The sequence below is a fragment of the Seriola aureovittata genome, chromosome 4 (genome assembly GCF_021018895.1).
Source record: "Seriola aureovittata isolate HTS-2021-v1 ecotype China chromosome 4, ASM2101889v1, whole genome shotgun sequence".
NCBI lineage: Eukaryota > Metazoa > Chordata > Actinopteri > Carangiformes > Carangidae > Seriola > Seriola aureovittata.
Window position 1 is genome coordinate 20844133 of NC_079367.1, and position 20351 is coordinate 20864483.

Here is a 20351-nt window from a genome sequence, read left to right on the forward strand (position 1 = left end):
TCACAGCTTCTCTACAACATAGCTAAACACACTTCTTTCATGTCATACTGTTCTCTTTTCCTAGCTCCAAAGCACCAACCGAAGGCCTAATGTAGCATATTTAGCAGTGTATTGGTGTGTTTATTGCTTGTTTGGAACACAGTGAGCATATTAAGCACACTGAGCACACGGATCAACAGCAAAGCTTGCGGTGCGGGACAAGTTTGCGTGAATGTTTTGGTTTATTAGAGTCTGGGTAACCAATCGATTCCATCACAACTGCTGTAAATCTAAACTAACTACTGTTCTCTGTAAAGGAATTAAACCTTTTCAAGAGAATTCCTTGCACCTTTTTATATAATTGACCTGTAGCACATTGTTTACTTCATGAGTTACAGAAGTCTACACAGGTACACTCTACTTTTCAAACGTCTGTGCACCTTGAGGTTGTCTTTCAGCACTCACTTCCATCCATCGAGTACTTTTGGTCTCTTGGTCATCCAACTGTCTCCTGAACTAATGAACCACAATGCATTGCCCGTCCCTGACACACTTTTCTGCTTGATTTCACATTTCTCCTTGCCTCTTTGAAGCCATTAGTTAAGACTGCTGAAATCCTCTGAATGTGGTGCGCACACCTTTACATACATGGAGTACCAACCTCTCACCTGCTATGAATAATTGATCTGTTGAATCTAGGGCGCATGAGGTTTGTATGCAAGAAGGCAGCTGCTGCAGCAGGAAACTACCTTACAGTTTGTTTTAAGAGAAATATGTAAGGGGTACCAGGAGGTGGACACCAGCCAAGTGGAAAATGCCGCCGCTCAGCGCAGGTCCAGGTCTATACTGACCTGATGGTTCCAAAAGAGAGCTTTGCAACTTCTAAATCATTAATCCATCAAAAGCTTTTAGCGGCATGTACTGTAGCCGGAAAGTGTTGTGTTTGTCTCCAAGGTCAGTGAATATCATATCTACACATGTCAACATTATGCAATTTTAAATAGCAGTCAAATAAGGACTGAGACGCTGAATCACAACAATGTACAATATAAACTACAATTACCACCTCTTAGTTGTATGCCTCCGCCAACCAGTCAAGTTGCAGTGTAAATCCATATCTGTCCAGACTCATATGTTTTGTGAGGTCACAGTGACCTTTACCTTAGACCATTAAAATATAATCAATTCATTTTGAATCCAAGTGAATGTCTTGCCAAATATGAAAAAAACATCCCTCAAGGTGTTCCTGAGATATCACACTCACAAGGAGGGAATGGGAATGGATGGATGAACAACCCGTAAACCTAACGCCTCTGGTCACGGCTGTCGTCGGCACTGAGGCATAAAAACAAAAACTGAAGGAAAATTTGAGAACGAGATGGTGGAACAGAAGTTGACATAAGGCAAGAAACATGTCTCAGAGCAAACAAAACACTCAGCAACACAATTTACTCTCTATATTTGCTGTTGATAACCAAGCAGCAACACAATAACAATTCTGGAGCTAAAACAAATTGAATATTTGTCTGGTAAATAATGTGAAATTATTCATGTTAGCACATGGACACTTAAGTCATGGAGTAAACTGCTCTCAGGCTATACTCATGAGGATTATAGTGTTTGAGCTGACAGGTATCTGAAATGAAGGACACCGAGATAAAAATGCAGAGCAGATTGAAAAAGAATTGTAAGGTACATCTGCATGCTACCAGACTGATTGGAACATTATATATAATAGATTATTATATTTTTGTGTCGTTGTGTGAATCTCAAAAGGAGAATTAATTTTTTTTTCCTGCTGGCTGCATCCCTACACTAGCCATTCTGCTCTGCTTTTCTAAACACTGTGTTAATTTATGAAGTCCATGGGGAAATTTCACTATTTTGTTTGGCCCCTGCAATCGAAACATCAAAGCAGGGGTCAGTTAAAGAGCAGCAGCCCTGGGGCTGGTAATGATTCAATGCCTTGCTCAGATTCTTCATAAGGCAGATGCTCACTGACAAAAGGCTTGTAACCAGGTCATGTGGTTCAAGGAGTAGCTACAGTACCAGTGCTATTGACATGTTTCTGTAAGTGTGCAATAATCTCATCTTCTCCTCCTCCTCTGTGTGTGTGTGTGTGTGTGTGTGTGTGTGTGTGTGTGTGTGTGCATAGGTGTAGTCCCAAAAGTTAATAGTTTTCAACAGTGTAAATTAATTTGTAAACAAGAAGTTTGTCTTTCTCTGCTTTCCTCTCCTCCTGTCTGCTCGCTGTCACACAGCATCACCACGACTCAGCTGTCACCCTGACACAGACGCACAATGATTGACCATGCTGCACTGTCATTGACACACACACGCATGATTGAACAAGACGCAGCAACTGGACGAGCCAAACAGACTGACACACTCTGACTAAAACTCTGGCATCAAATGTGAGTAGAGCCTTGAATGGGCTCGGTGCGGATAATGTATAAAAAGGCAACTTAAACAGTTAATTAAGCATTTTTAATTTATTTTATTTAATCAAAGGAAAAAAAAACCTGAGTTTATCAAATCAAGTCTACGTTTTCTGCCCACTAAATCCAGACTATCAGTGACATTAGAATATAAAGTACTGTAGCGTAGAAGACCAGTCAGTCATGTCAGAGGGAGCTGCTGCTTGTCGGTGTATTAGGTGATGCCATGATGTAATCACCCTGCATTTCACTACAGCTTTCAAACCAGCAGCGACACTCCTTAAAGAGACGGTTCACTACTCAAAACATTTCGGTAGGAATTTTGAATTTTGATGTTAGTGAGGTACTTTTGTGCCACATGAGGAATACTGAATGCTTTCACCACCAATGTATTTTTTATCTATAAAAAGTAAAATTCGAGGTCCTTTATTTTCCTCCTTTAACTAAAGTTCTTTAATTATTATTTTTTCCTACACTTGCAGCAGTACAAGTGCTACGAGACGTTTTGAACAAAATTCTTAATTAAATTGCTGTTGACCAAAGACTCCGCTGTAGATTGCTAACTGATTCATTTTCACAGCTCTATCATGATGGAGGGTTTTGTTGTCCAGTGACCCTGGAGGCAATATTGCTTTACTTCTACTAGTGTCACTGAAAGCAAATTGTTCTTAGGCAAAACGTCCAAAAAAAAGTGGTTCTTGAAGATTCTTGAATAACTAGGATGGGCACACAAGGGCCTGTTAGAAATCACATGAAGCTGTCATTTCACTTAGAAACAAATTTAACTTCCCATATGTGTTAATGACAGATTTACCATTTTAGCAGCAGCAGCTTGTGAGATGACACCGATGCCTATGACCCCATCTTGTCTACAGTGAAAGAGACTGTAAAGATTTCTCTACATTTTGTTAAAGGTCCTACATTATATCTGAGAGCTGCATACCATCAACCATGAAAGATAATTATTAGCCACTCCACCAACGGGAATTGCATTATAAATGCTCTCTATCACTTTAATGGAACTACAGTATAGGAACTACATATGGATACACTTTGGATGATTTATATAGGTTTGGCAGAACCATTAGTTTAGTTTGGCCAGTGCTGTGCAATACCGCCACAGGGAGTGCAATATATTTGAATCATTTGGCTTTGTGCTGTCATGATGAATTAATGTAGTTGGTGGCTGAGAGTGTTGCTCCCAACAGCGGCGATTTGGCTAATGTGTGTGTATGTACATGTGTGCATGGATACTGTGTGTGTGTGTGTGTATATACTGTATGTATGCGTGTTTGTGTGTGTGTGCATTTGCATCCGCCCCATATGGCATCTATCTATCTAATGCTGCGAAGGCGTGAAGAGTAAAAGAGCAGCAGGTGCAGATGCACTCCCAGACGTAAGAAAGTGGAATTAGCACCTACTAGACATCCATTAAGTCTGTTAATTAAAATGTAGGTATTAAACAACTGGATAGCTCAGCCATCAGCTACCGCCTCTCTGCCTGGCTTCCCAGCACCTTCAAATTCCATCTTTGAAATAAATGAGGTTTATTCACCTGCACACTCTCCACAAATCTTCCTCTTTATTCTGTACATGCTCCATATGGCGCAGCTTGTTTGGAGGAGTTATTTTTAGGCCCTCTGATTCCTCAACCTGAGAAACACTGCTGTCACTCACATCATCTCAGCCTTTTTCATGTTTAACTTCCCTCTGGTCTGCTTGATGCTTTTATATGTGTTTATGTGTTGAGCCGCGCTATAACCAATGAGATCCTCGACTCTCTGCAGTTGCAAGTGTCTGCCCTGTGTCTACAGGTGAGAGAGACCTCTGTCATAGTTTCCTACACAGCCGTATTATTCTCCTCTCTATTTCCTTTATCGACAGGGCCGCCTCATTACTGCTGCTCACAATATCAAACAACCATAAAATAGCACTTAGCAGACATAAATATCAATACAGTGGGGAACACACTGGTCATTTAACCCTTACGAAACTTAGCATTCTCTATGCCAACCTGCTGATATGACTGGGCTCCAGCTCATCTTTTTTACTTATTTACTTATTTTCTGACTCGGCAGAGATACAATCAGAAACATGAGGCAGTTCAGCGCCTTGAAGTGAGGCCAAACTGAGAGAAGAATGATCAAATCATAATTACTGCTCAGGAAGTGATGACAATATTGAAGAGTGTTGACAATTTACAGTTTCTGTGCCAACACAAATAGCACGGATCAAAGGAACACGACAACCAAATGTAAATCAATAGCACAAACCCTGAGGAGAAGCTTCTACATCATGATCTCAGCATTTACAATCTCCTGAATGTCCAAAGTATTAAAAAGTCTTTTTAAGAGGAAGAGTGATGAGGTGACTTAAGGTCAACGTTGACTGATCTCTCTTATAAAATCTCAAAATCAATCACAGAAGGGGAAAAAAAAGAGAAAAAGAAACAAAGAAAACATTTTGGCAGTTCTAAAGAGGATTTTTACAAAAACTAAAAAAAGGCTTGAAATCACCAGGAAGACACCCTTGTTATTTTGTAAATCCACTGTATATAATAATTACACTATGAGCTCTGTATGACCCAATTTGTTTGTAGCGTGTCACCGTGAGAGAAGAGATGAGACCAGTTATGATGCTGCTCTGACACACACACACACACACACACACACACACACACACACACACACACACACACACACACACACAGTCTATGTTTGCTACACCAGAATATATATATATATAAATAAAATATATATAAAAGAGTATCACAGCAAAGTGATATATTTCTGAAGTAATTCTATTCCGCTGCTTTTCTCTGAGATCTCAGCATTGTCATTGTTCTCTCCCATTTTCCTTTCATTCACTAGAAGAACAGTCAGACAACCTTATGAGTCCTGCACTGGGGCCGGGGAACAGCAAATGAGACAAAATCTATTACATTCCACGGCTGGCTGTGAAAAAACAACAACAAATATTCCCAGGCAGAAGTGTTCCTGGACACAGCTGCCGGCAGGGCTGTCCATGTGTGAGTTTGCTGCTCAGTCAGAAAATGATGGACGTAATCAGTGGGTTTACCAAGTCAACAGAGACATTCTTTAAAAATGATGAGAAACAGCTTGAGTGAACATATTAGTCGTGCGCCATTATTGCTGTTTATTTATCCTTTAAGAATAAATACTTGCATTTGAGCTTTTGTTCCAACCTTGCTAATTAAAATAAATATGCAGTCATTGACCCATACTAGAAATGTCAAAAGCCGATGTTCTGTTACAGAGCTTTGTTCAGCTTGTGTGAAATAGAAGCTTATATAAACTAATTTGAATACAAAGTGATTTTATGTCAAAATTATCATTTATAAATGTTACTCCTGATTGTAGATATCGGTGCTTTTAATATTGCCTGATTTTTTTCAAAGTCTATTAAAAGATGCTTGAGATTAAACAATGTCCTATAATAGAGATCAGTAATATAGAGGGATCTATAATGGAGAATATAAATACATAATTTAGATATTAACAGGTAAGACTTTTTTTGCAGTAATATTGCTGTCAATATTATTAATTTTTACCACATGATCTGCTATTGAAGCCTGGCACCCTGCATGACTTGACAGTAGATGGGAAAATAAAGAGCTGAAGTTAGGAGCCGTCTCAGATGTGCATTTAAAATGGCCAAAAGAGCTTTTCCGATTTTGCTCAATAGCTTTTTTACCTTAATTTATAGAAACTTCAGACCAACCTGGCCTCCTCCCAAACTCAAACTTTTAAAAGGAAAGTCACCGTCGTGGCTAAAACCTCCACTGATTCAGTTTAAATTCACTTTTCTCTTTATTTTTTAGAAGGTGTGCTTCAAATACAAATCAAAAGTACATGGCCAACATATTATCAGTGTTGGGGATTTGTGAACTACATATGATTAAACCGGTAATTTAACTACATTTTGCAGTAGCTTGCTGGTAGTGCAACTACATTCATATGTGCATACTGATTTAAGTTGTTGAATTACTTTTTTTTTTGCCATTTTTATGTAGTACAAACTACAAACAATTTTGGGCCATAAAAAGAAAAAAAGAAAATTTTCATTTTTCCATTGCTTGTCTACTGTAATTGAACCCCCTTTGACCAGCCCTGTCCCCTTTTTCTTTTTATCCTGGCCGCTGTGAAGACATGTCCAGGCAATGCATTCATCAGGCAGTCTCCACCACACACTTGGCCTATGTGTAGTGCAAGTGCAAAAGCCGAGGGCGGGTGTTGCTCAGTGCTCAGACAGCGGCATCATGGATAGAGCGCCTGAGACTGAGGAACAATCACCACGGCCAAAAGCTGTTATTGTTTACAAAACCAAAGCTGACACTTCAGCACTTCCCCATGAATAGTGAGGTATTTTATTTGTTTGGTTTATGTATGACTTGTGAGCATCTGCACTTTTTTCAATAAACTAAACCGAGTGGCATTTTTTGAATTATATTTTGTTATAATTTCATATCAAATGTACATTGTAGCTTTAGTTTACTAGATTTCTCTTTAGGGTAAGATTTGCTGTAGTTCAACTATTTCCAGTGTAAAGTAATTGGTAGTTATGCTTTCAAAGTAGCTTTACCAACACTACTTATTTTGTCATTTTGTATATTTTATTGGAAGCTCCACTTAACTATTATATGAATAAATGCAGTAGAAAATTTAATAATAAAAACTTCAGGCAGCTTCTCATGATGTGGCCACTGGGCTGTTAAGAGACTTATGGTATAAGTAAGATATTTTTGTGACATAAAGATACAGATGGTAATTTTGCTTTACTCCTCTATAAAATACACTAGAATTTTATAGTATCACACAGGCCTATAGTGAAACCTCAATTAGCACCACACTGTTTAGTTCACCATAGTTTACCATTATTAACCAACCAGTGTGAGCATTTCCACGACTGTAAACACCATCTGAGTGCGGAGTCGAGACGTTATTTAGAACCAGCCGATAACGGGAGTGAAAACACCAGGGTGCTTATCGGGGTCTTTGGAGAGACACAGGAAATTGAGTTTGTCCAGTCTAATGATGGGCAGAGTCACGCAGCTATACAGACATACCATTTCCCTCCTATTAGCAGAGATGGGTTATTCATGAGGGCAAATCTAGTGTGAACTATGTTTCATTGATATTCTTCTCAGTCACTTCTCATTGTCTGTCAGGGGACCTGCACCATTCTGTTTTATTCATTTATTTATCCATCTCCTTTCTATACTGCCAAAGGTAAAAGGGAATTTGGTGAAGATGGGGTCACAGTGGCAATCGTGATTCTCCCTGTGAAAAGCTATCAATAGCATCTGTCATCAGTAACCATTAGGCAGGAAAAAGAGGGGGTGACGAAAAGCGGCATGGGGAGAGACTTGGAGGTGAAAGACTTGTGACGAGAGTGTTAATACACAGCCCAGACTCCTACCAGAAATAGCTGCGCATTCTCCTTTCCAAAAACACATTATCTCTCTTTCAGAGCCGCTCCTTTATTCTGCCAAATTCCAATAGGCACTATTGGCATATATACGCTCCGTCGTGTCCAAAGCTATTTTTATAATACAATTTGGGCTGAATGGCTCATTGTGTGAGTGCACAATGTAGTTATGACACACATTAATTTCTTACATTTTCATTTAAAGGACAGCATTCCCACACAATACCTATTTTTTCCCCTGTGCTTAAAAAACAGTCTCCCAACTCGAAGCTCTGTAAACAAGTGTCATTCAGCCTTTTATGCTTGTCACACGGACATGATCTGCCCCGTTCAGTTCCAAACCTGACGTACGCGTTACTGCTTGAGACTGTATAGAGAGCTTATACACATACACATATTTGTAACACTGCGTCGTGAGGATGTATGTGCACCTTTTCCGTTACCAGCTGTATTTAAAGAAGTGTTCGGCGGCGTAAATACATGGGTGCTGAGATGAGTGAGCTGGCAGGTGTTACAGTCTCCAGTGGAAGCGCATATTATGCCAGCTGCAAACGAGAGCACAGATGCCCTCAGTGTTGCTGAAAACAAGGAAAACTGTGTACGCTCCTCTCCAGTCACTCAATCTGCATGCAGAGATTGGATGAGATACTTGCTGCATCTAAAGAGCATCCACATCATAAGTTCACGTCTTCCAAAGCCTCCACAGCGATTCACGTTAAAAGATTATGTTCATAGGCGACAAAAAGAGGAAGACACTATACCCTATATCTACCATGTTCTCATTCTCGATGTTTTTTCCTCTGCAAAGAGAGAGGGGTTTTTGGCAAAGCGAGTGAAAAACAGCCTTTTTAGAGGAATAGATTAAGCAAGGTAAAGAATCTATTACTTTGTCCTGACAAGCTGAGGAGAGTGAGAGGAGAGGAGGCGCATCCTTATGTGTCCAACATGATTAGCAGATCACTGATTCAAACCGCCTCACTATCTAGGCAGCATCTACATTCTCATTCCCTCGCTTTCCTTGTGTATCACGCTTATCAATGTCTGTCTCTCGCCTTCTCAGATCATTTTCCTGTTAGACATCTGGTACCTAATTCTCTGGAAGACATGCATGAAGTAAAGAGTAAATGGAAATAGTTAAAGGCCTTTAATAATATGATCATGGAGTGAAATGATAAAGCAAGTGAATTAAACCAGTCTCATTTCAATTCAGAACAAATGTAAAAGCAAAAGACAGATTCCATTTCTTTTATTTTGTGCATTCTTTATAAAGACAGAAACTCCTGTGAGGGTCAATGCCCTAATAAAATGGGAGCGAATACCAAATTAAATGACTACAAAGCTGGATCTCAGGTACCTTGGTAGCTGCTGCTTTATGCAAATGTTCCACAAAGAGCAGCTGGAAAATTTACTGTGTCTTGTCTTGCTTATTTATCTGATAAATAAAACAAACCTTTATTTCCCAAGAGTAATGAAAAATGTTCTCACCCATTTACTAAGTCAGCGGGTGCCATGCTTGATACGTCTTCATGGAGACGGCAAGTAGAGAGAAAGTACAGTGACAAAATAGTGAAGCAGCTTTCCTGTTTGCTCTTGAAGGTGTCACAAATGTGAATATAGCCAGCAACATACTAAACGGATCCATGTCCTGATGCAGGACATGACATTAAAATGAAAAAATCTAAATAAATCCAAGGCCTATTGTAGCACTCTCATGGCACATTATGGTCTCGCGCGCAATATTTCACCTGCACATGTGATCACACTCTCACGTTCAACCTTTTGACAGTGTTCAACCGTGAAGAATCGCCTCATTTAGTGGGTGCAGTTCTGGTTTATAAGGATGCATGCATTTCCATTGTTGCCCAGTGGAAGGGCTTAACAAATAGGATTAGATCCGTGCACGAGCACACTCCTGTTCAGGTGGCACGCAGCTCCGTGCTCCAGCTCCGCAACTAGACACAGAATTACTGTTAAAGGTCAGTGGAGTCAGACGCTGAATGTCACAGCTTAGCCACAGTTTGGCGAGAAAATACATTCAGATAAATACGCCTGTCTCTTGGTGGAGAGTAATTCTGCAGCTCCTGAATTTCCAGCATAAAAGAGCCAGGATTACAGGGCGTGTTAAAAGGCAACAGAGGCCTATCGATTAGAGGCAGTGAATCTGGCGTCTGCTATGCTGTGAATAATAAATTGAGCAGAAGACAGCCAGGGGTTGTCAGATGGAACTTTCATGATGGGGGGGTGACTTGTGCTCATTTCAGATGAGATTGTGGATAAGTCACATCTCCCATCTCAAGGATCTGGGGAATCATGTCACTGATCAGAAAGCGCCTCAGAGAAGCTTACTACGAGTTTAAATAAGCATTCCATGCCCCATTTAACAACACAAACGGACTGATGACAGCCTCCGCTCACTGCAAAGTAGTGCCAATGGACTCAGGGAAGGGACTGGATTCTTAATAGCACATCTCCCTAAGGTGGCAGAATATTGGAAAGGGGAAATGAAATGGCTGCATGTGTGTCCAATCAGAGTGTTGCACTGGGGATCCAATCAGCCTGACAGGGACATCGTGTGACTCACTGGAGCAGGTGTCATTGTTTGCTCTCTTCAACAGACTCCTCACTGTGGGCCTAAATGAACTCAGTAGATTTTGGCCTGCTAACTGTGACAGAGAAGGTCCATATGTGTAGTGTGGTCTGTGCCATGAGCTGAACTGATAAGAGAGGAAATGCTGCACATTAGCATGTTAGCATAATGTTGTTTGTATATATATGTTTCTCCTTTTCAGGTTTTGAACTAGACAAGAAGTCACTGACTCCAACTTTAAAGTTAAAATGAATTATGCACTTAATGCATTTTCCTTTTTCTTTCCCGTCTCTGTGTGTGTCTGTGCTTGTGTGTGATGTATGTCTCTAATCTCTCTCAACCCGTGTGTGTGTGTGTGTGTGTGTGTGTGTGTGTGGGTGTGTGTGTGTGTTCGTGTGTGCTCACTGCAGGCTGCGGGCTTGAGTTCCTGCTCGTTCTCTGTGGACTCGAGTTTTCCTGGTCGTGCCCTCGTCACTGTATCTGCTACACTGCACCCAGCACCGTCTCCTGCCAAGCCCACAACTTCCTGTCGGTCCCTGAAGGCATTCCTCCTGACAGTGAGCGCATCTTCTTACAGAACAATAAGATCCATCGCTTACTCCGGGGCCACTTCAGCTCCAACACAGTCACTCTCTGGATCTACTCCAACAACATCACGTACATCGAGCCCTCCACCTTCCACGGCTTCACACTGCTGGAGGAGCTGGATCTGGGAGACAACCGCCACCTGCGCTCCTTGGCTGAAGACACCTTTCACGGGCTGAGTCGGCTCAATGCGCTACACCTGTACCGATGTGGACTCAGTTCACTTCCTAATAACATCTTCCAAGGCCTCAGAAATCTGCAGTATCTCTACTTGCAGGTACACTTCATTCATAGTTTTATTTTACCACTAAGACCCTCGTAGGGCTGTCACTTAAACTAATACCTAATTCATTCTTACACAACCCACGTAGCCTAATCCTAAACTATGTTATTGAGTAAATGTAGTGTATATGTGCAGTGCTGCCTCAAATGAATGACAAGTTAATTTTATTGTAAGGCTGTTGCGTTTTACAACAGCAAACAACCTTCCCCACATCCATAATTTTTTGGTATCAAATCCAAAATGCTTCCACTGTTCCACACATTGCTCAGATGCTATTATATCAAGATTACCCATTCAGAACTGCTCACCAGTGTTACATAACAACAATAGCCTTGTTTACTAAAGGCAACAGGGCATGCAAATGGGTCAGACAGAACACCCACCACTGGAGTACAAGACACACGCCGTTATCACTTACTGAATGAGAATTTTGAATTTGAACGGATGATCACAGTGAATATTTAATTTGTTCCAATGTTGTGTCCAGTTGCTCAGAACAGTAGTTGCTCATAAACTCACAAACTGTGTAGACAAAAATTTAAGTTACAGTAATACAATACAATAATATTAGAATGAAAACATTGCGTAATATATAATCTTGTGTTTGCATGCTCTGTGTCTCTTCAGGATAATCATCTGAAGTTCCTGCAGGATGACACGTTTATGGACCTCCACAACCTCAGCCACCTGTTCCTGCATGGAAACCGTCTGTGGAGCCTTAACCAGAACACCTTCAGAGGCCTTCGAGCCCTGGACCGACTGCTTCTGCACCAAAACCAGATTGAGTGGGTCGACCGCCTGGCCTTCCATGACCTGAAACGTCTCACCACCCTCTACCTGTTCAACAACTCCCTGATACAGCTGTCTGGACAGTGCCTGGACATGCTGCCCGCCCTAGAATACCTGCGCCTCAACGACAACCCGTGGTCATGTGACTGCAAAGCCCTGTCGCTATGGGAGTGGTTGAAGCGTTTCCGAGGTTCAACGTCTTCAGTGGGTTGCCAGGCACCGGCTAATATGGTTGGGAAAGACCTGAAAGAGCTGCGCAAGGAGGACTTCCCCAACTGTTCACCAACTGTTCCTAGCTCTGAGTCCAGAGCCCAGACTAACAATTTATCTGGCACGGTGAACCCGTCTATGAATCGCGGTGTAGCGGTGGGGTCTGGAGGGCAGACCCACATAGTGCACCCCTCGAGGCCCGGCCGTTCTCGGAACTGCACAAAGCCTCGTAACAGGGTGAGCAAGGGGAAGGGTGACAATGAGGTTCACCACTCAAAGGAGGTCATGGCAGACAAGGAGGATTCCTCCCCAGATTTCACAGACGGGGGGAAACATGACCACACGTCCCCAGACGGCACCGTCACAAGGAGGAAGCACAAGTGCACTCCGCGGACCACTGTTCGCCCCCCTAGTGGGGTTCAGCAAGCCAACAATAGGGCAACCTTATCCCGGTCCTTACTACATGTGTACGCCCTCTTTGTGGCCTTGATAACAGCAAATATTGACTATATTCTCCGCTGACCTTCAGAGGGTTTGGCAAATGCTAATCACAAAAAAAAACACAGCCCTCAAACCCTCTCTTGCTCCTGCACTACAAGGCCTGTGTGTCTTTTATGTATGTGTGTGTGAGTGTGATTATATGTGTAAATGTTGTGTAGGGAGCTTTACTGTTCAGACTCAAACAAAGCATCAAACATCTACAACAGAGAGACTCACAGCACAAAAATCGGAGGGACTGAGAATGAAAAGATGAATACAGACCAAGCTTGCACTGCCACTTAAGCCAGTATGATTTCATCTTCATATGTCCTGGCATCTATTTTTTTTTAACTTTGGTTTTTTCACTCAACTGGAGCTCGGATAACCAAAAGTTGGTGTAAAGAGAGCAAGAGATAACTGAGCAAGTGAGGTAAAACTTCTTAGCCAGTTAGCTCTGAGACAGATGAGCTCGGTCTTCAAGCGCTCCGTCCAGCTTTAATTTTCAGTCCATTGTTTGTAAATCGTTAGCAAGAAGGAACAAAATGAAAGCACGTAAAAGCGTTCGGTATCGGCCCCATCTTGCTCTCATTCTTCCTGCAGGTCCGTAACAAGCTGCAAGTGCTTCTCATAAACAGAGGTAAAGTGTAAGCATGGCAATAAATTGTTAGTGTCAGAGTCAGACATAAGAATGTGTCATTCTTGTTACAGAATGGAAATCTATAGCCACAGGTGTTTCAAGGCCATAAACAGAACAACCAGTTAGCTCGTACACCGTATGAAGCTCTAACAAATCACAACAACTACTCTCTACATTATTGCAGGCTTTTTTTCCAGGTGCTGTTCCAACCTTTCTGCCTATTTTATTTTTTATGTTTTTATTTTACATTTCTGCTTTTTTTTTTTTTTTGATAGACAGTAGAGAGTGACAGGAAAGGCAAGGAGAGAGAGAGAGAGAGAGAGAGAGAGAGAGAGAGAGAGAGAGAGAGAGAGAGAGAGAGAGAGAGAGAGAGAGAGAGAGAGAGAGAGAGAGAGGGGATGACATGCAGCAAAGGGTCCGGGTTGGAATTGAAACCAGGCGGCTGCGGTAAGGACTCAGCCTTGTTAGTGGTACACTATGTAACTGTATTTCGTATTGCATTTCTGCACACAACTCTGCTTCCATCTTCATTTCAACCACTTTTCTCCTCCTGTGCAACTGAATAATAAGCTGCTAATTGTCTCAACACGACGAGGACTGCCATGCGCTATTTTCATTTGCTTGGAAAAACTGTGTGTCTCTGGGAGATCAAGCTGTGAATATTGAAGAGTCTGTCTATATCTCGTGTCAGATGTTGTTCATTTGATTTTTCTAAGACACAAAATGGACCTAGAGATGGATCCCTGCTGCAGGGCCAACAGGAGCCTTAGAGGTCGAGGGTCAGATGGGGCTTTCTCAGTTTCCCAGTGAGGTTGTGCTGAACTGATCCCTCCTCAGCGAGGGCATACTTTCCTCATTGAGAATATGAGGAACGCATTTTTTTCTTAATTACCGAACTTCAAAAGGAATACAAGAACAAGACTGGAGAAAAAAATGTGTGTGTACCTTAAATGACTCGTGATCAAAAAAAAGAAAAAAATAAAAAAAAAATAAAAATAAAACATTCAAAAAACAGTTTGAATGGAGCATGGCAAAACAGGGATCATGCAGAGAGAATTATGCCTCCTAATTAACTGACGTGATTGTCCATGGATGTGAGGATCCAAGACCGAGACAATCGCTTCTGAAGTAACAAGGGAATGCGGCACAATGCAGACTGACAGATGGACAATTACGGGACATCTTGCTGTACTTCTGGAGCTTTTGTGCCTCCCTTAAATCTACCGATAAGATGGTGTTTGTATCAATGATGTGAACTGTAACAGTAACAATGGAGACAATGGAGGACTTCTTGCAGTGCTGATATTAATCATTTACTGTATTACTATGAGAAAAACAATATAAGTGACATCAATGATGATAACAGGGTTTTCTGCTCCTCCCGTCAGGGGGAGCCTTTCGATTTTTGATTTTCTGGTGATTTGTTTATTTACGTATTTTTCATGTTATATTTTTTAGAACCTTTTATTTGTCAATGCACAATTCCTCACCTCACTCTCTTTCTTGTTCTACTGTATGCTTACTCATCTTCTTTCTTTGCCATAATTCAATTGTTCAGTAAGTTATCATCAGAGAACAACAGTACAAAAATGTTTATAAAGATATTAAAATCTATATCTTCTTATGTCTACCGTTGCAGTTTGAGTCTATTTATTGCTGCATTTAAAGGCTTTATAGGCTCATTTGGTGAAAGTAAAACACATTCTCAATCCCCCCTTTCCCTGCCTCTCTTTCCTTTTAATTCATTTAAACCAAAAATTGATTCTGTCAGCAAATTTAGCTTTTTTCCACCCTGTTTCCTCCTCTATCTTTGCTCTGCTGTGCAATCTGTCTCTGCTGATCAGAACTTGCCGGCTAAACTACTGTATGGCTGCTTTTTACAAAACAGATCCACTCTTCCTGTACACATCTAGGATTTATGTACAGCATACTGTGTAAATATTAGTGAAAGTTTGGGCTACAAATGGGATTTGAAAAAGCCCATGTTATCAACAGCACACAGAAGTTCAACATGAAATAAGTTCCCGACCAACCTGGACAAAAAAGGAAAATTCAAAGACGACATGCATACTGTGGTGTGATATACTGCAGTTCAATAAATCATTTAAAAGCACTAAGGATATTAATGAAAGTGTCACATGGAATCTGTAGATATTCCAAGCTATTATTATTAATGGGCCTTTAGAACATAAATTCCATTTCCTCTTCTCTAAATATCCCTCACCATGATAGAAATTGATCCACAAGTAAGTGTTCAATTTTACTTTTTTTTCCTCAAATTCTGTTAAATGATAAATGAGCACAGAAGGAGAGGTTATATGCATGGATGAGAGTGCTGTGTAATTATATTTAAATTGATAGCAGGTCTGGCATCTGGCGTAGCTACTCTAACTCTGCAGCTCACAATGTTTTTCTGCTTTACATTACTCACAAAAACCCTGCGTTTTGGCTGTTTAAACGTTTTATTCCCGGAACAGTCCAAAACCTGAAAGTGAAACAATTAAATGAAATTCATAAAGACGCATCCGTTTTATCACACTACATTTTTAACGAGTTGGCACACTCATACTGGTTTTCATTTTGCAAGTTTTCTGGTTTTGCTGATGATGATGATGTACGCAGTTAAATGCTTCTCATCATGTGAAAAATCTTTTCGTTTTAATGGAACCAAATGCATCCAAAAATGTAGCGTATATGCAGATTCTTCTGGACGCCGATTTAAGAGTCCAAGGAGTGATTTTCTATTTACCATGTTTGAATGAGCTGAATGAGATGTTAAATGATCAACAGGAAAAATGAGACACCCCTGCATCCATTTGTAACTATTTGCAGGGGCTGATGGGGTGTGGATTCTCTAATAAGCTTGTTCGCATGCACATAAACATCCATCACTGTAATGTCGAGAAAAGAAAAAAAAAAAAAGATGGAAACATGCACTTACTAAAGTGACGTGCACAGAATTTCATAAAGCTGAGGATGAAAGTGCTTATTTGCAGTGAATGGAACATTTTACATTTTTATATGCACTTTACAGTTTACTGACTGTAGGTTAAATTAATGGCAAGGCTGAGTTTTAACTTCATATGGAAGCCGGGAAATTGTTAAAATAGTTCTAAAAAGATTCATTTGAATAAATTATGAACCGACTCTTGGCAGAGTTAGTTTAACAGCCTGGTAAACTGGTGCTTAAACTACTCAATTTAAAAATGGAGGTTCATTTTTGACCTTGGGATCAGAATGTGTCAAGATCAATTTACAAGCTTCCAACCAAGTCATGCGCTACGATCCTGCCAATATACAACCACTGAACATGAAGACATCCGAGCCATCTGCTGAAGATCATGAGATCTGCATCAGCATTTAGTCTCTTGTCCGGGCTCCATTCTGTGTTCCCTACAGCTGCTGATCGTAACATTGTACACCGCTTCAGTGTTCCTCTAGCTCACAGTTTATTTTCCTTTTTGCAAGGTTTAAAACAACAACACGCAAAATGTTAATTAGTGAGCCTTAAAGGTTCTGGGAGGATGCTGGGAGGTTTTATTACCATTGCTCGCTATTTAGCCCCATTTCCAGTCTATGGCTGCAGCTTAATTTCTAACGTAGAGACATAAGAGTGTTACTGAACTTCTCATCTACTCTAAATCTTGGTAAGAAAGCAAATTAGTGTATTTGCCAAAAGGTCAGATTATTCTTTTAAGCTGTTGAAATTCTGTGGTAAGTGTCTGCTCCTTGAGAATTGAAAACGCTGGCTAGATGCTTCGAGTGTCAGCTCTGGTCACAGCATCAACTGGGGTTGAAGCCAACATTGTTGACAAGGAGACACTGGACAGCCAGAGAAAGATCAGCGAGCACATTCACACCCATCATGACGGGGATAACCATCTCCTCCCAGCAGCCACCTGTTATCATGTGACCAATGTTCCACATCTCTAAGTCTCATGATAGCGACTGAGCCAGGTCCATTAGACGTTGTTTGACAGTCTGAAAAAGCTAATGAGCGGACCTTGAGTTCAGATTATTATTTGACTATTTTGAAACACAACCTTTTGAAAATGTGTTTATATTTGGAAAACAAAAAACTAAAGAAAGATTTTTTAAAGTCTTTACCTTGTCTGTTATTTATTCAACGTTAATTCTGCAAATTCTATAGACTCATTAGAAATGAGCATTTTACTTTGATATCAATTTATAATAAAGTCTGCTTCGCCAAAGTAACCACTGGCGAGCTCACTGAGCTTCTCTAAAGCAGGAATTTTGAAAAGCAAACTAGTTGCACTTTTTGCTGGACTGATGAAGATGGAGTAAATGCAAATAAAAAGCTGAAAATAAATGGCAAGTATTGTGATGATTATTTCCAGCTTGTCTTTTACAAAGTTTTACAAAGAGCAGTTTTATTTTCCTCAACTTGGAGGTAAATTAGAATCTGACTCATAGAAACTCTCATCTGAATTGACCCACTTCTTTGGAAAGCACATCAAAGGCAGGGACGTAATTGTAATTGTCTCACTGCACAAGAAATCTAGGAGCGATCAGCGTATACATACAGTTAGGACCCAGTTCAGCTGGAAAATCCCCTGTGTAAAAACAGGTAGGCCGCCGACTGTATCGTTAGAAGCCGGAGCCAAAACGCTGCTACATAATTAAAAGATGGGATGAGGAGAAATAAGTTCTAAAGTGTGGAATGCGGTATCATTAAGAAAATGAGAGGAGCGGAGAGAGAGAGAGAGCGAGAGAGAGAGAGAGCGAGAGGCTACAGGACGTCAGTAATTGAAAGGTTAGAGGGAGGAGAGCGGGCTGGGGAAATGATACACAAACAGACAGGTGATGTCACATGTCATGTTATGACACAGAAGAAAAGAGGTGAGAAACAAATAAGAAATAAACCACAAAACACTAAGGAGCCTCCCCATATGCAGCGGCATGTGAGATTTCACATCACTTATTCATGCTGAGTGAGGCAGCTTGTTGTTTCATCCTAAGGGCTGACAGTACTGTGGATACAACGCACTCTTGACAGGAATACCAACCACCACCACCTCCCCAACAAAAACGCAGCCATTGACTATCTGTGCCCATTTCTTGGCTTTTAATTGATGCACTGTCATTGCTGTGTGGCTTTAATTAAAACCAAGCAATTAGAAAATTGAAAAGGAGATGAAGAAAGTGGGTGAGCTGGGAAGGGAGACGACACACTGGAGGACATGATAATTAAGAGGAGAAACACCACAAAACGCCACAACACTTGCACCTATAGTGCGACTCTCCATTCCCTCGCCTTCTCCGAGTCCCACTCTCCCCACTCAATCACAAAGCTAATATCACCTCTTTCTCCATAAAACCCTTTCTTATTCCAGCTCTTTTATTTTGTCTATTTATTTAGCTTAAAATTCCCCCAGAGCGCTGGTGTGCTCCAATTCTCCAAACCAGCCAGCCTGCATACTAAACTGAGAGGAGTTGAGCAGCCCAAGGCCGCACCACCAACTGCATGGATTAGAGACTCACAAATCCTCTCGTGTTTGACCTTAAGTCAGACAGAATATGCAAAAAAAAATTTACTGAAAGTCAGCGTGGCATGTCTCTCCATAACAATACATCTAGGTTAAATGATTTTTTTTTTTTTTTTGGTTGTCTGTAGATGGAGGAGGGAAGGGGCTGGTTAGTGCAGTGTTACTTTCATGAATCACTTTTCCCTGTTGCTGATTTTACAGTGGTGTGAGCTCTGTAGTGCCCATGGCTTCAGCTGCATGATTTACCAGAAAGTTTAAGCTTTTTGAAAGAGCCGCTTTTCAAAAAGGAAAATTCTGGTTTATGACAACATTGAACTTTTTTTTGCCACTATTTCTATTGGTTATGATAATATTGCACTCAAAGAAATTACTGGGATCTGTGAACACACAGAAACTGCGGGAACAAAGACCAACAAGGCAAGAAACAAATGGTGAGATGATTGGGCTGGTTGGAAATGAAAAGTAAACGGGTTAGCCACCACCACATCTCTATCACAGTTCAAATGTCCAGTTCCAGAAGTCTGTTCTGCAGCATCCACATATCATACATGTTTTAGATTTGATCAGCCAGAATTTTTGGTTTTTATACTCAAAACAATACATTGCATTCCGTCCCCTTCTTCACAGACTCTATATAAGACCTGACATATAAAGACAAGACAGGACAAAAGACGAAAAATCTGCAACTAAAGAAGGCAGTTAATAAATCTAGGCATTTATATATCCATTCAAAAGTGAGTTCTATGCTTCAGAGATGCGAGCTGCTCTGGCAGATGCTGTGTGTAAAAATAGTGGAGCAGAGAGAGGGGCTGTGCGTGAGCTGCGAGGGAGACGCTCCACTGACTCGTGTGGTGGACATTGGCACGCTGGTTAGAACGGCAACAGATTATCTCCAGCAGACGCATCCCGTGCATGCCGACAGAAAGCCCACCCAGAATTGTGTGCATGCAGAGCTGGACCTGGAAACCTGGAGGTTTGTTTAAAACCTGAATCACCATGATTGCCCACATTTCTTGTCCCACCACATTTCTTTTTTTCAGATGTCACTTCATTCCTAGATCTCAGTAAGTAACTAGAGCACAATTTTATGAACGTAAAAACCACACTGTATCAAACTTTAATTCCCCTGTAAGACAGCACCACTGCTCGAGCTTTTCTTTTCTTTTCAACAGGCTCTTTGGCCTGCTTTTGTTCTGATCAATGCCTACAATTAACACACACAATCAATCGAGGACGCCTGAGAAACAGAGATGTCATTCTTTGAGTGTGAAGCAGCCATGGAACCCATCACTCCTGGAGGGGTCCACGCTCCAGTCAAGAGGCTAATGACACACACAGCACCACCCCCCCCCCCCTACAATTAATCACTTCTCTGGCGGATCTGACAGAGAGAAAACTTCTCTGCAGC

General features: G+C 41.1%; 1 protein-coding gene and 1 long non-coding RNA gene across 2 annotated transcripts in view; one reads left to right on the top strand and one right to left on the bottom strand.

The window, feature by feature from the left end:
* Positions 1–15067, top strand: part of rtn4rl1b (reticulon 4 receptor-like 1b) — a 137722-nt gene extending 122655 nt beyond the window's left edge. Inside the window, exons 2-3 of the mRNA XM_056373481.1 lie at positions 10863–11314; positions 11948–15067. Coding sequence (XP_056229456.1) covers positions 10863–11314; positions 11948–12841 — 1346 coding nt within the window. The 3' untranslated portion in view covers positions 12842–15067. The remainder of the gene's footprint in view (positions 1–10862; positions 11315–11947) is intronic.
* The window catches only part of LOC130167374 (uncharacterized), a 161641-nt gene that overhangs the window by 115319 nt on the left and 25971 nt on the right, over positions 1–20351 (bottom strand). The gene's annotated exons all lie outside the window — the stretch shown is intronic.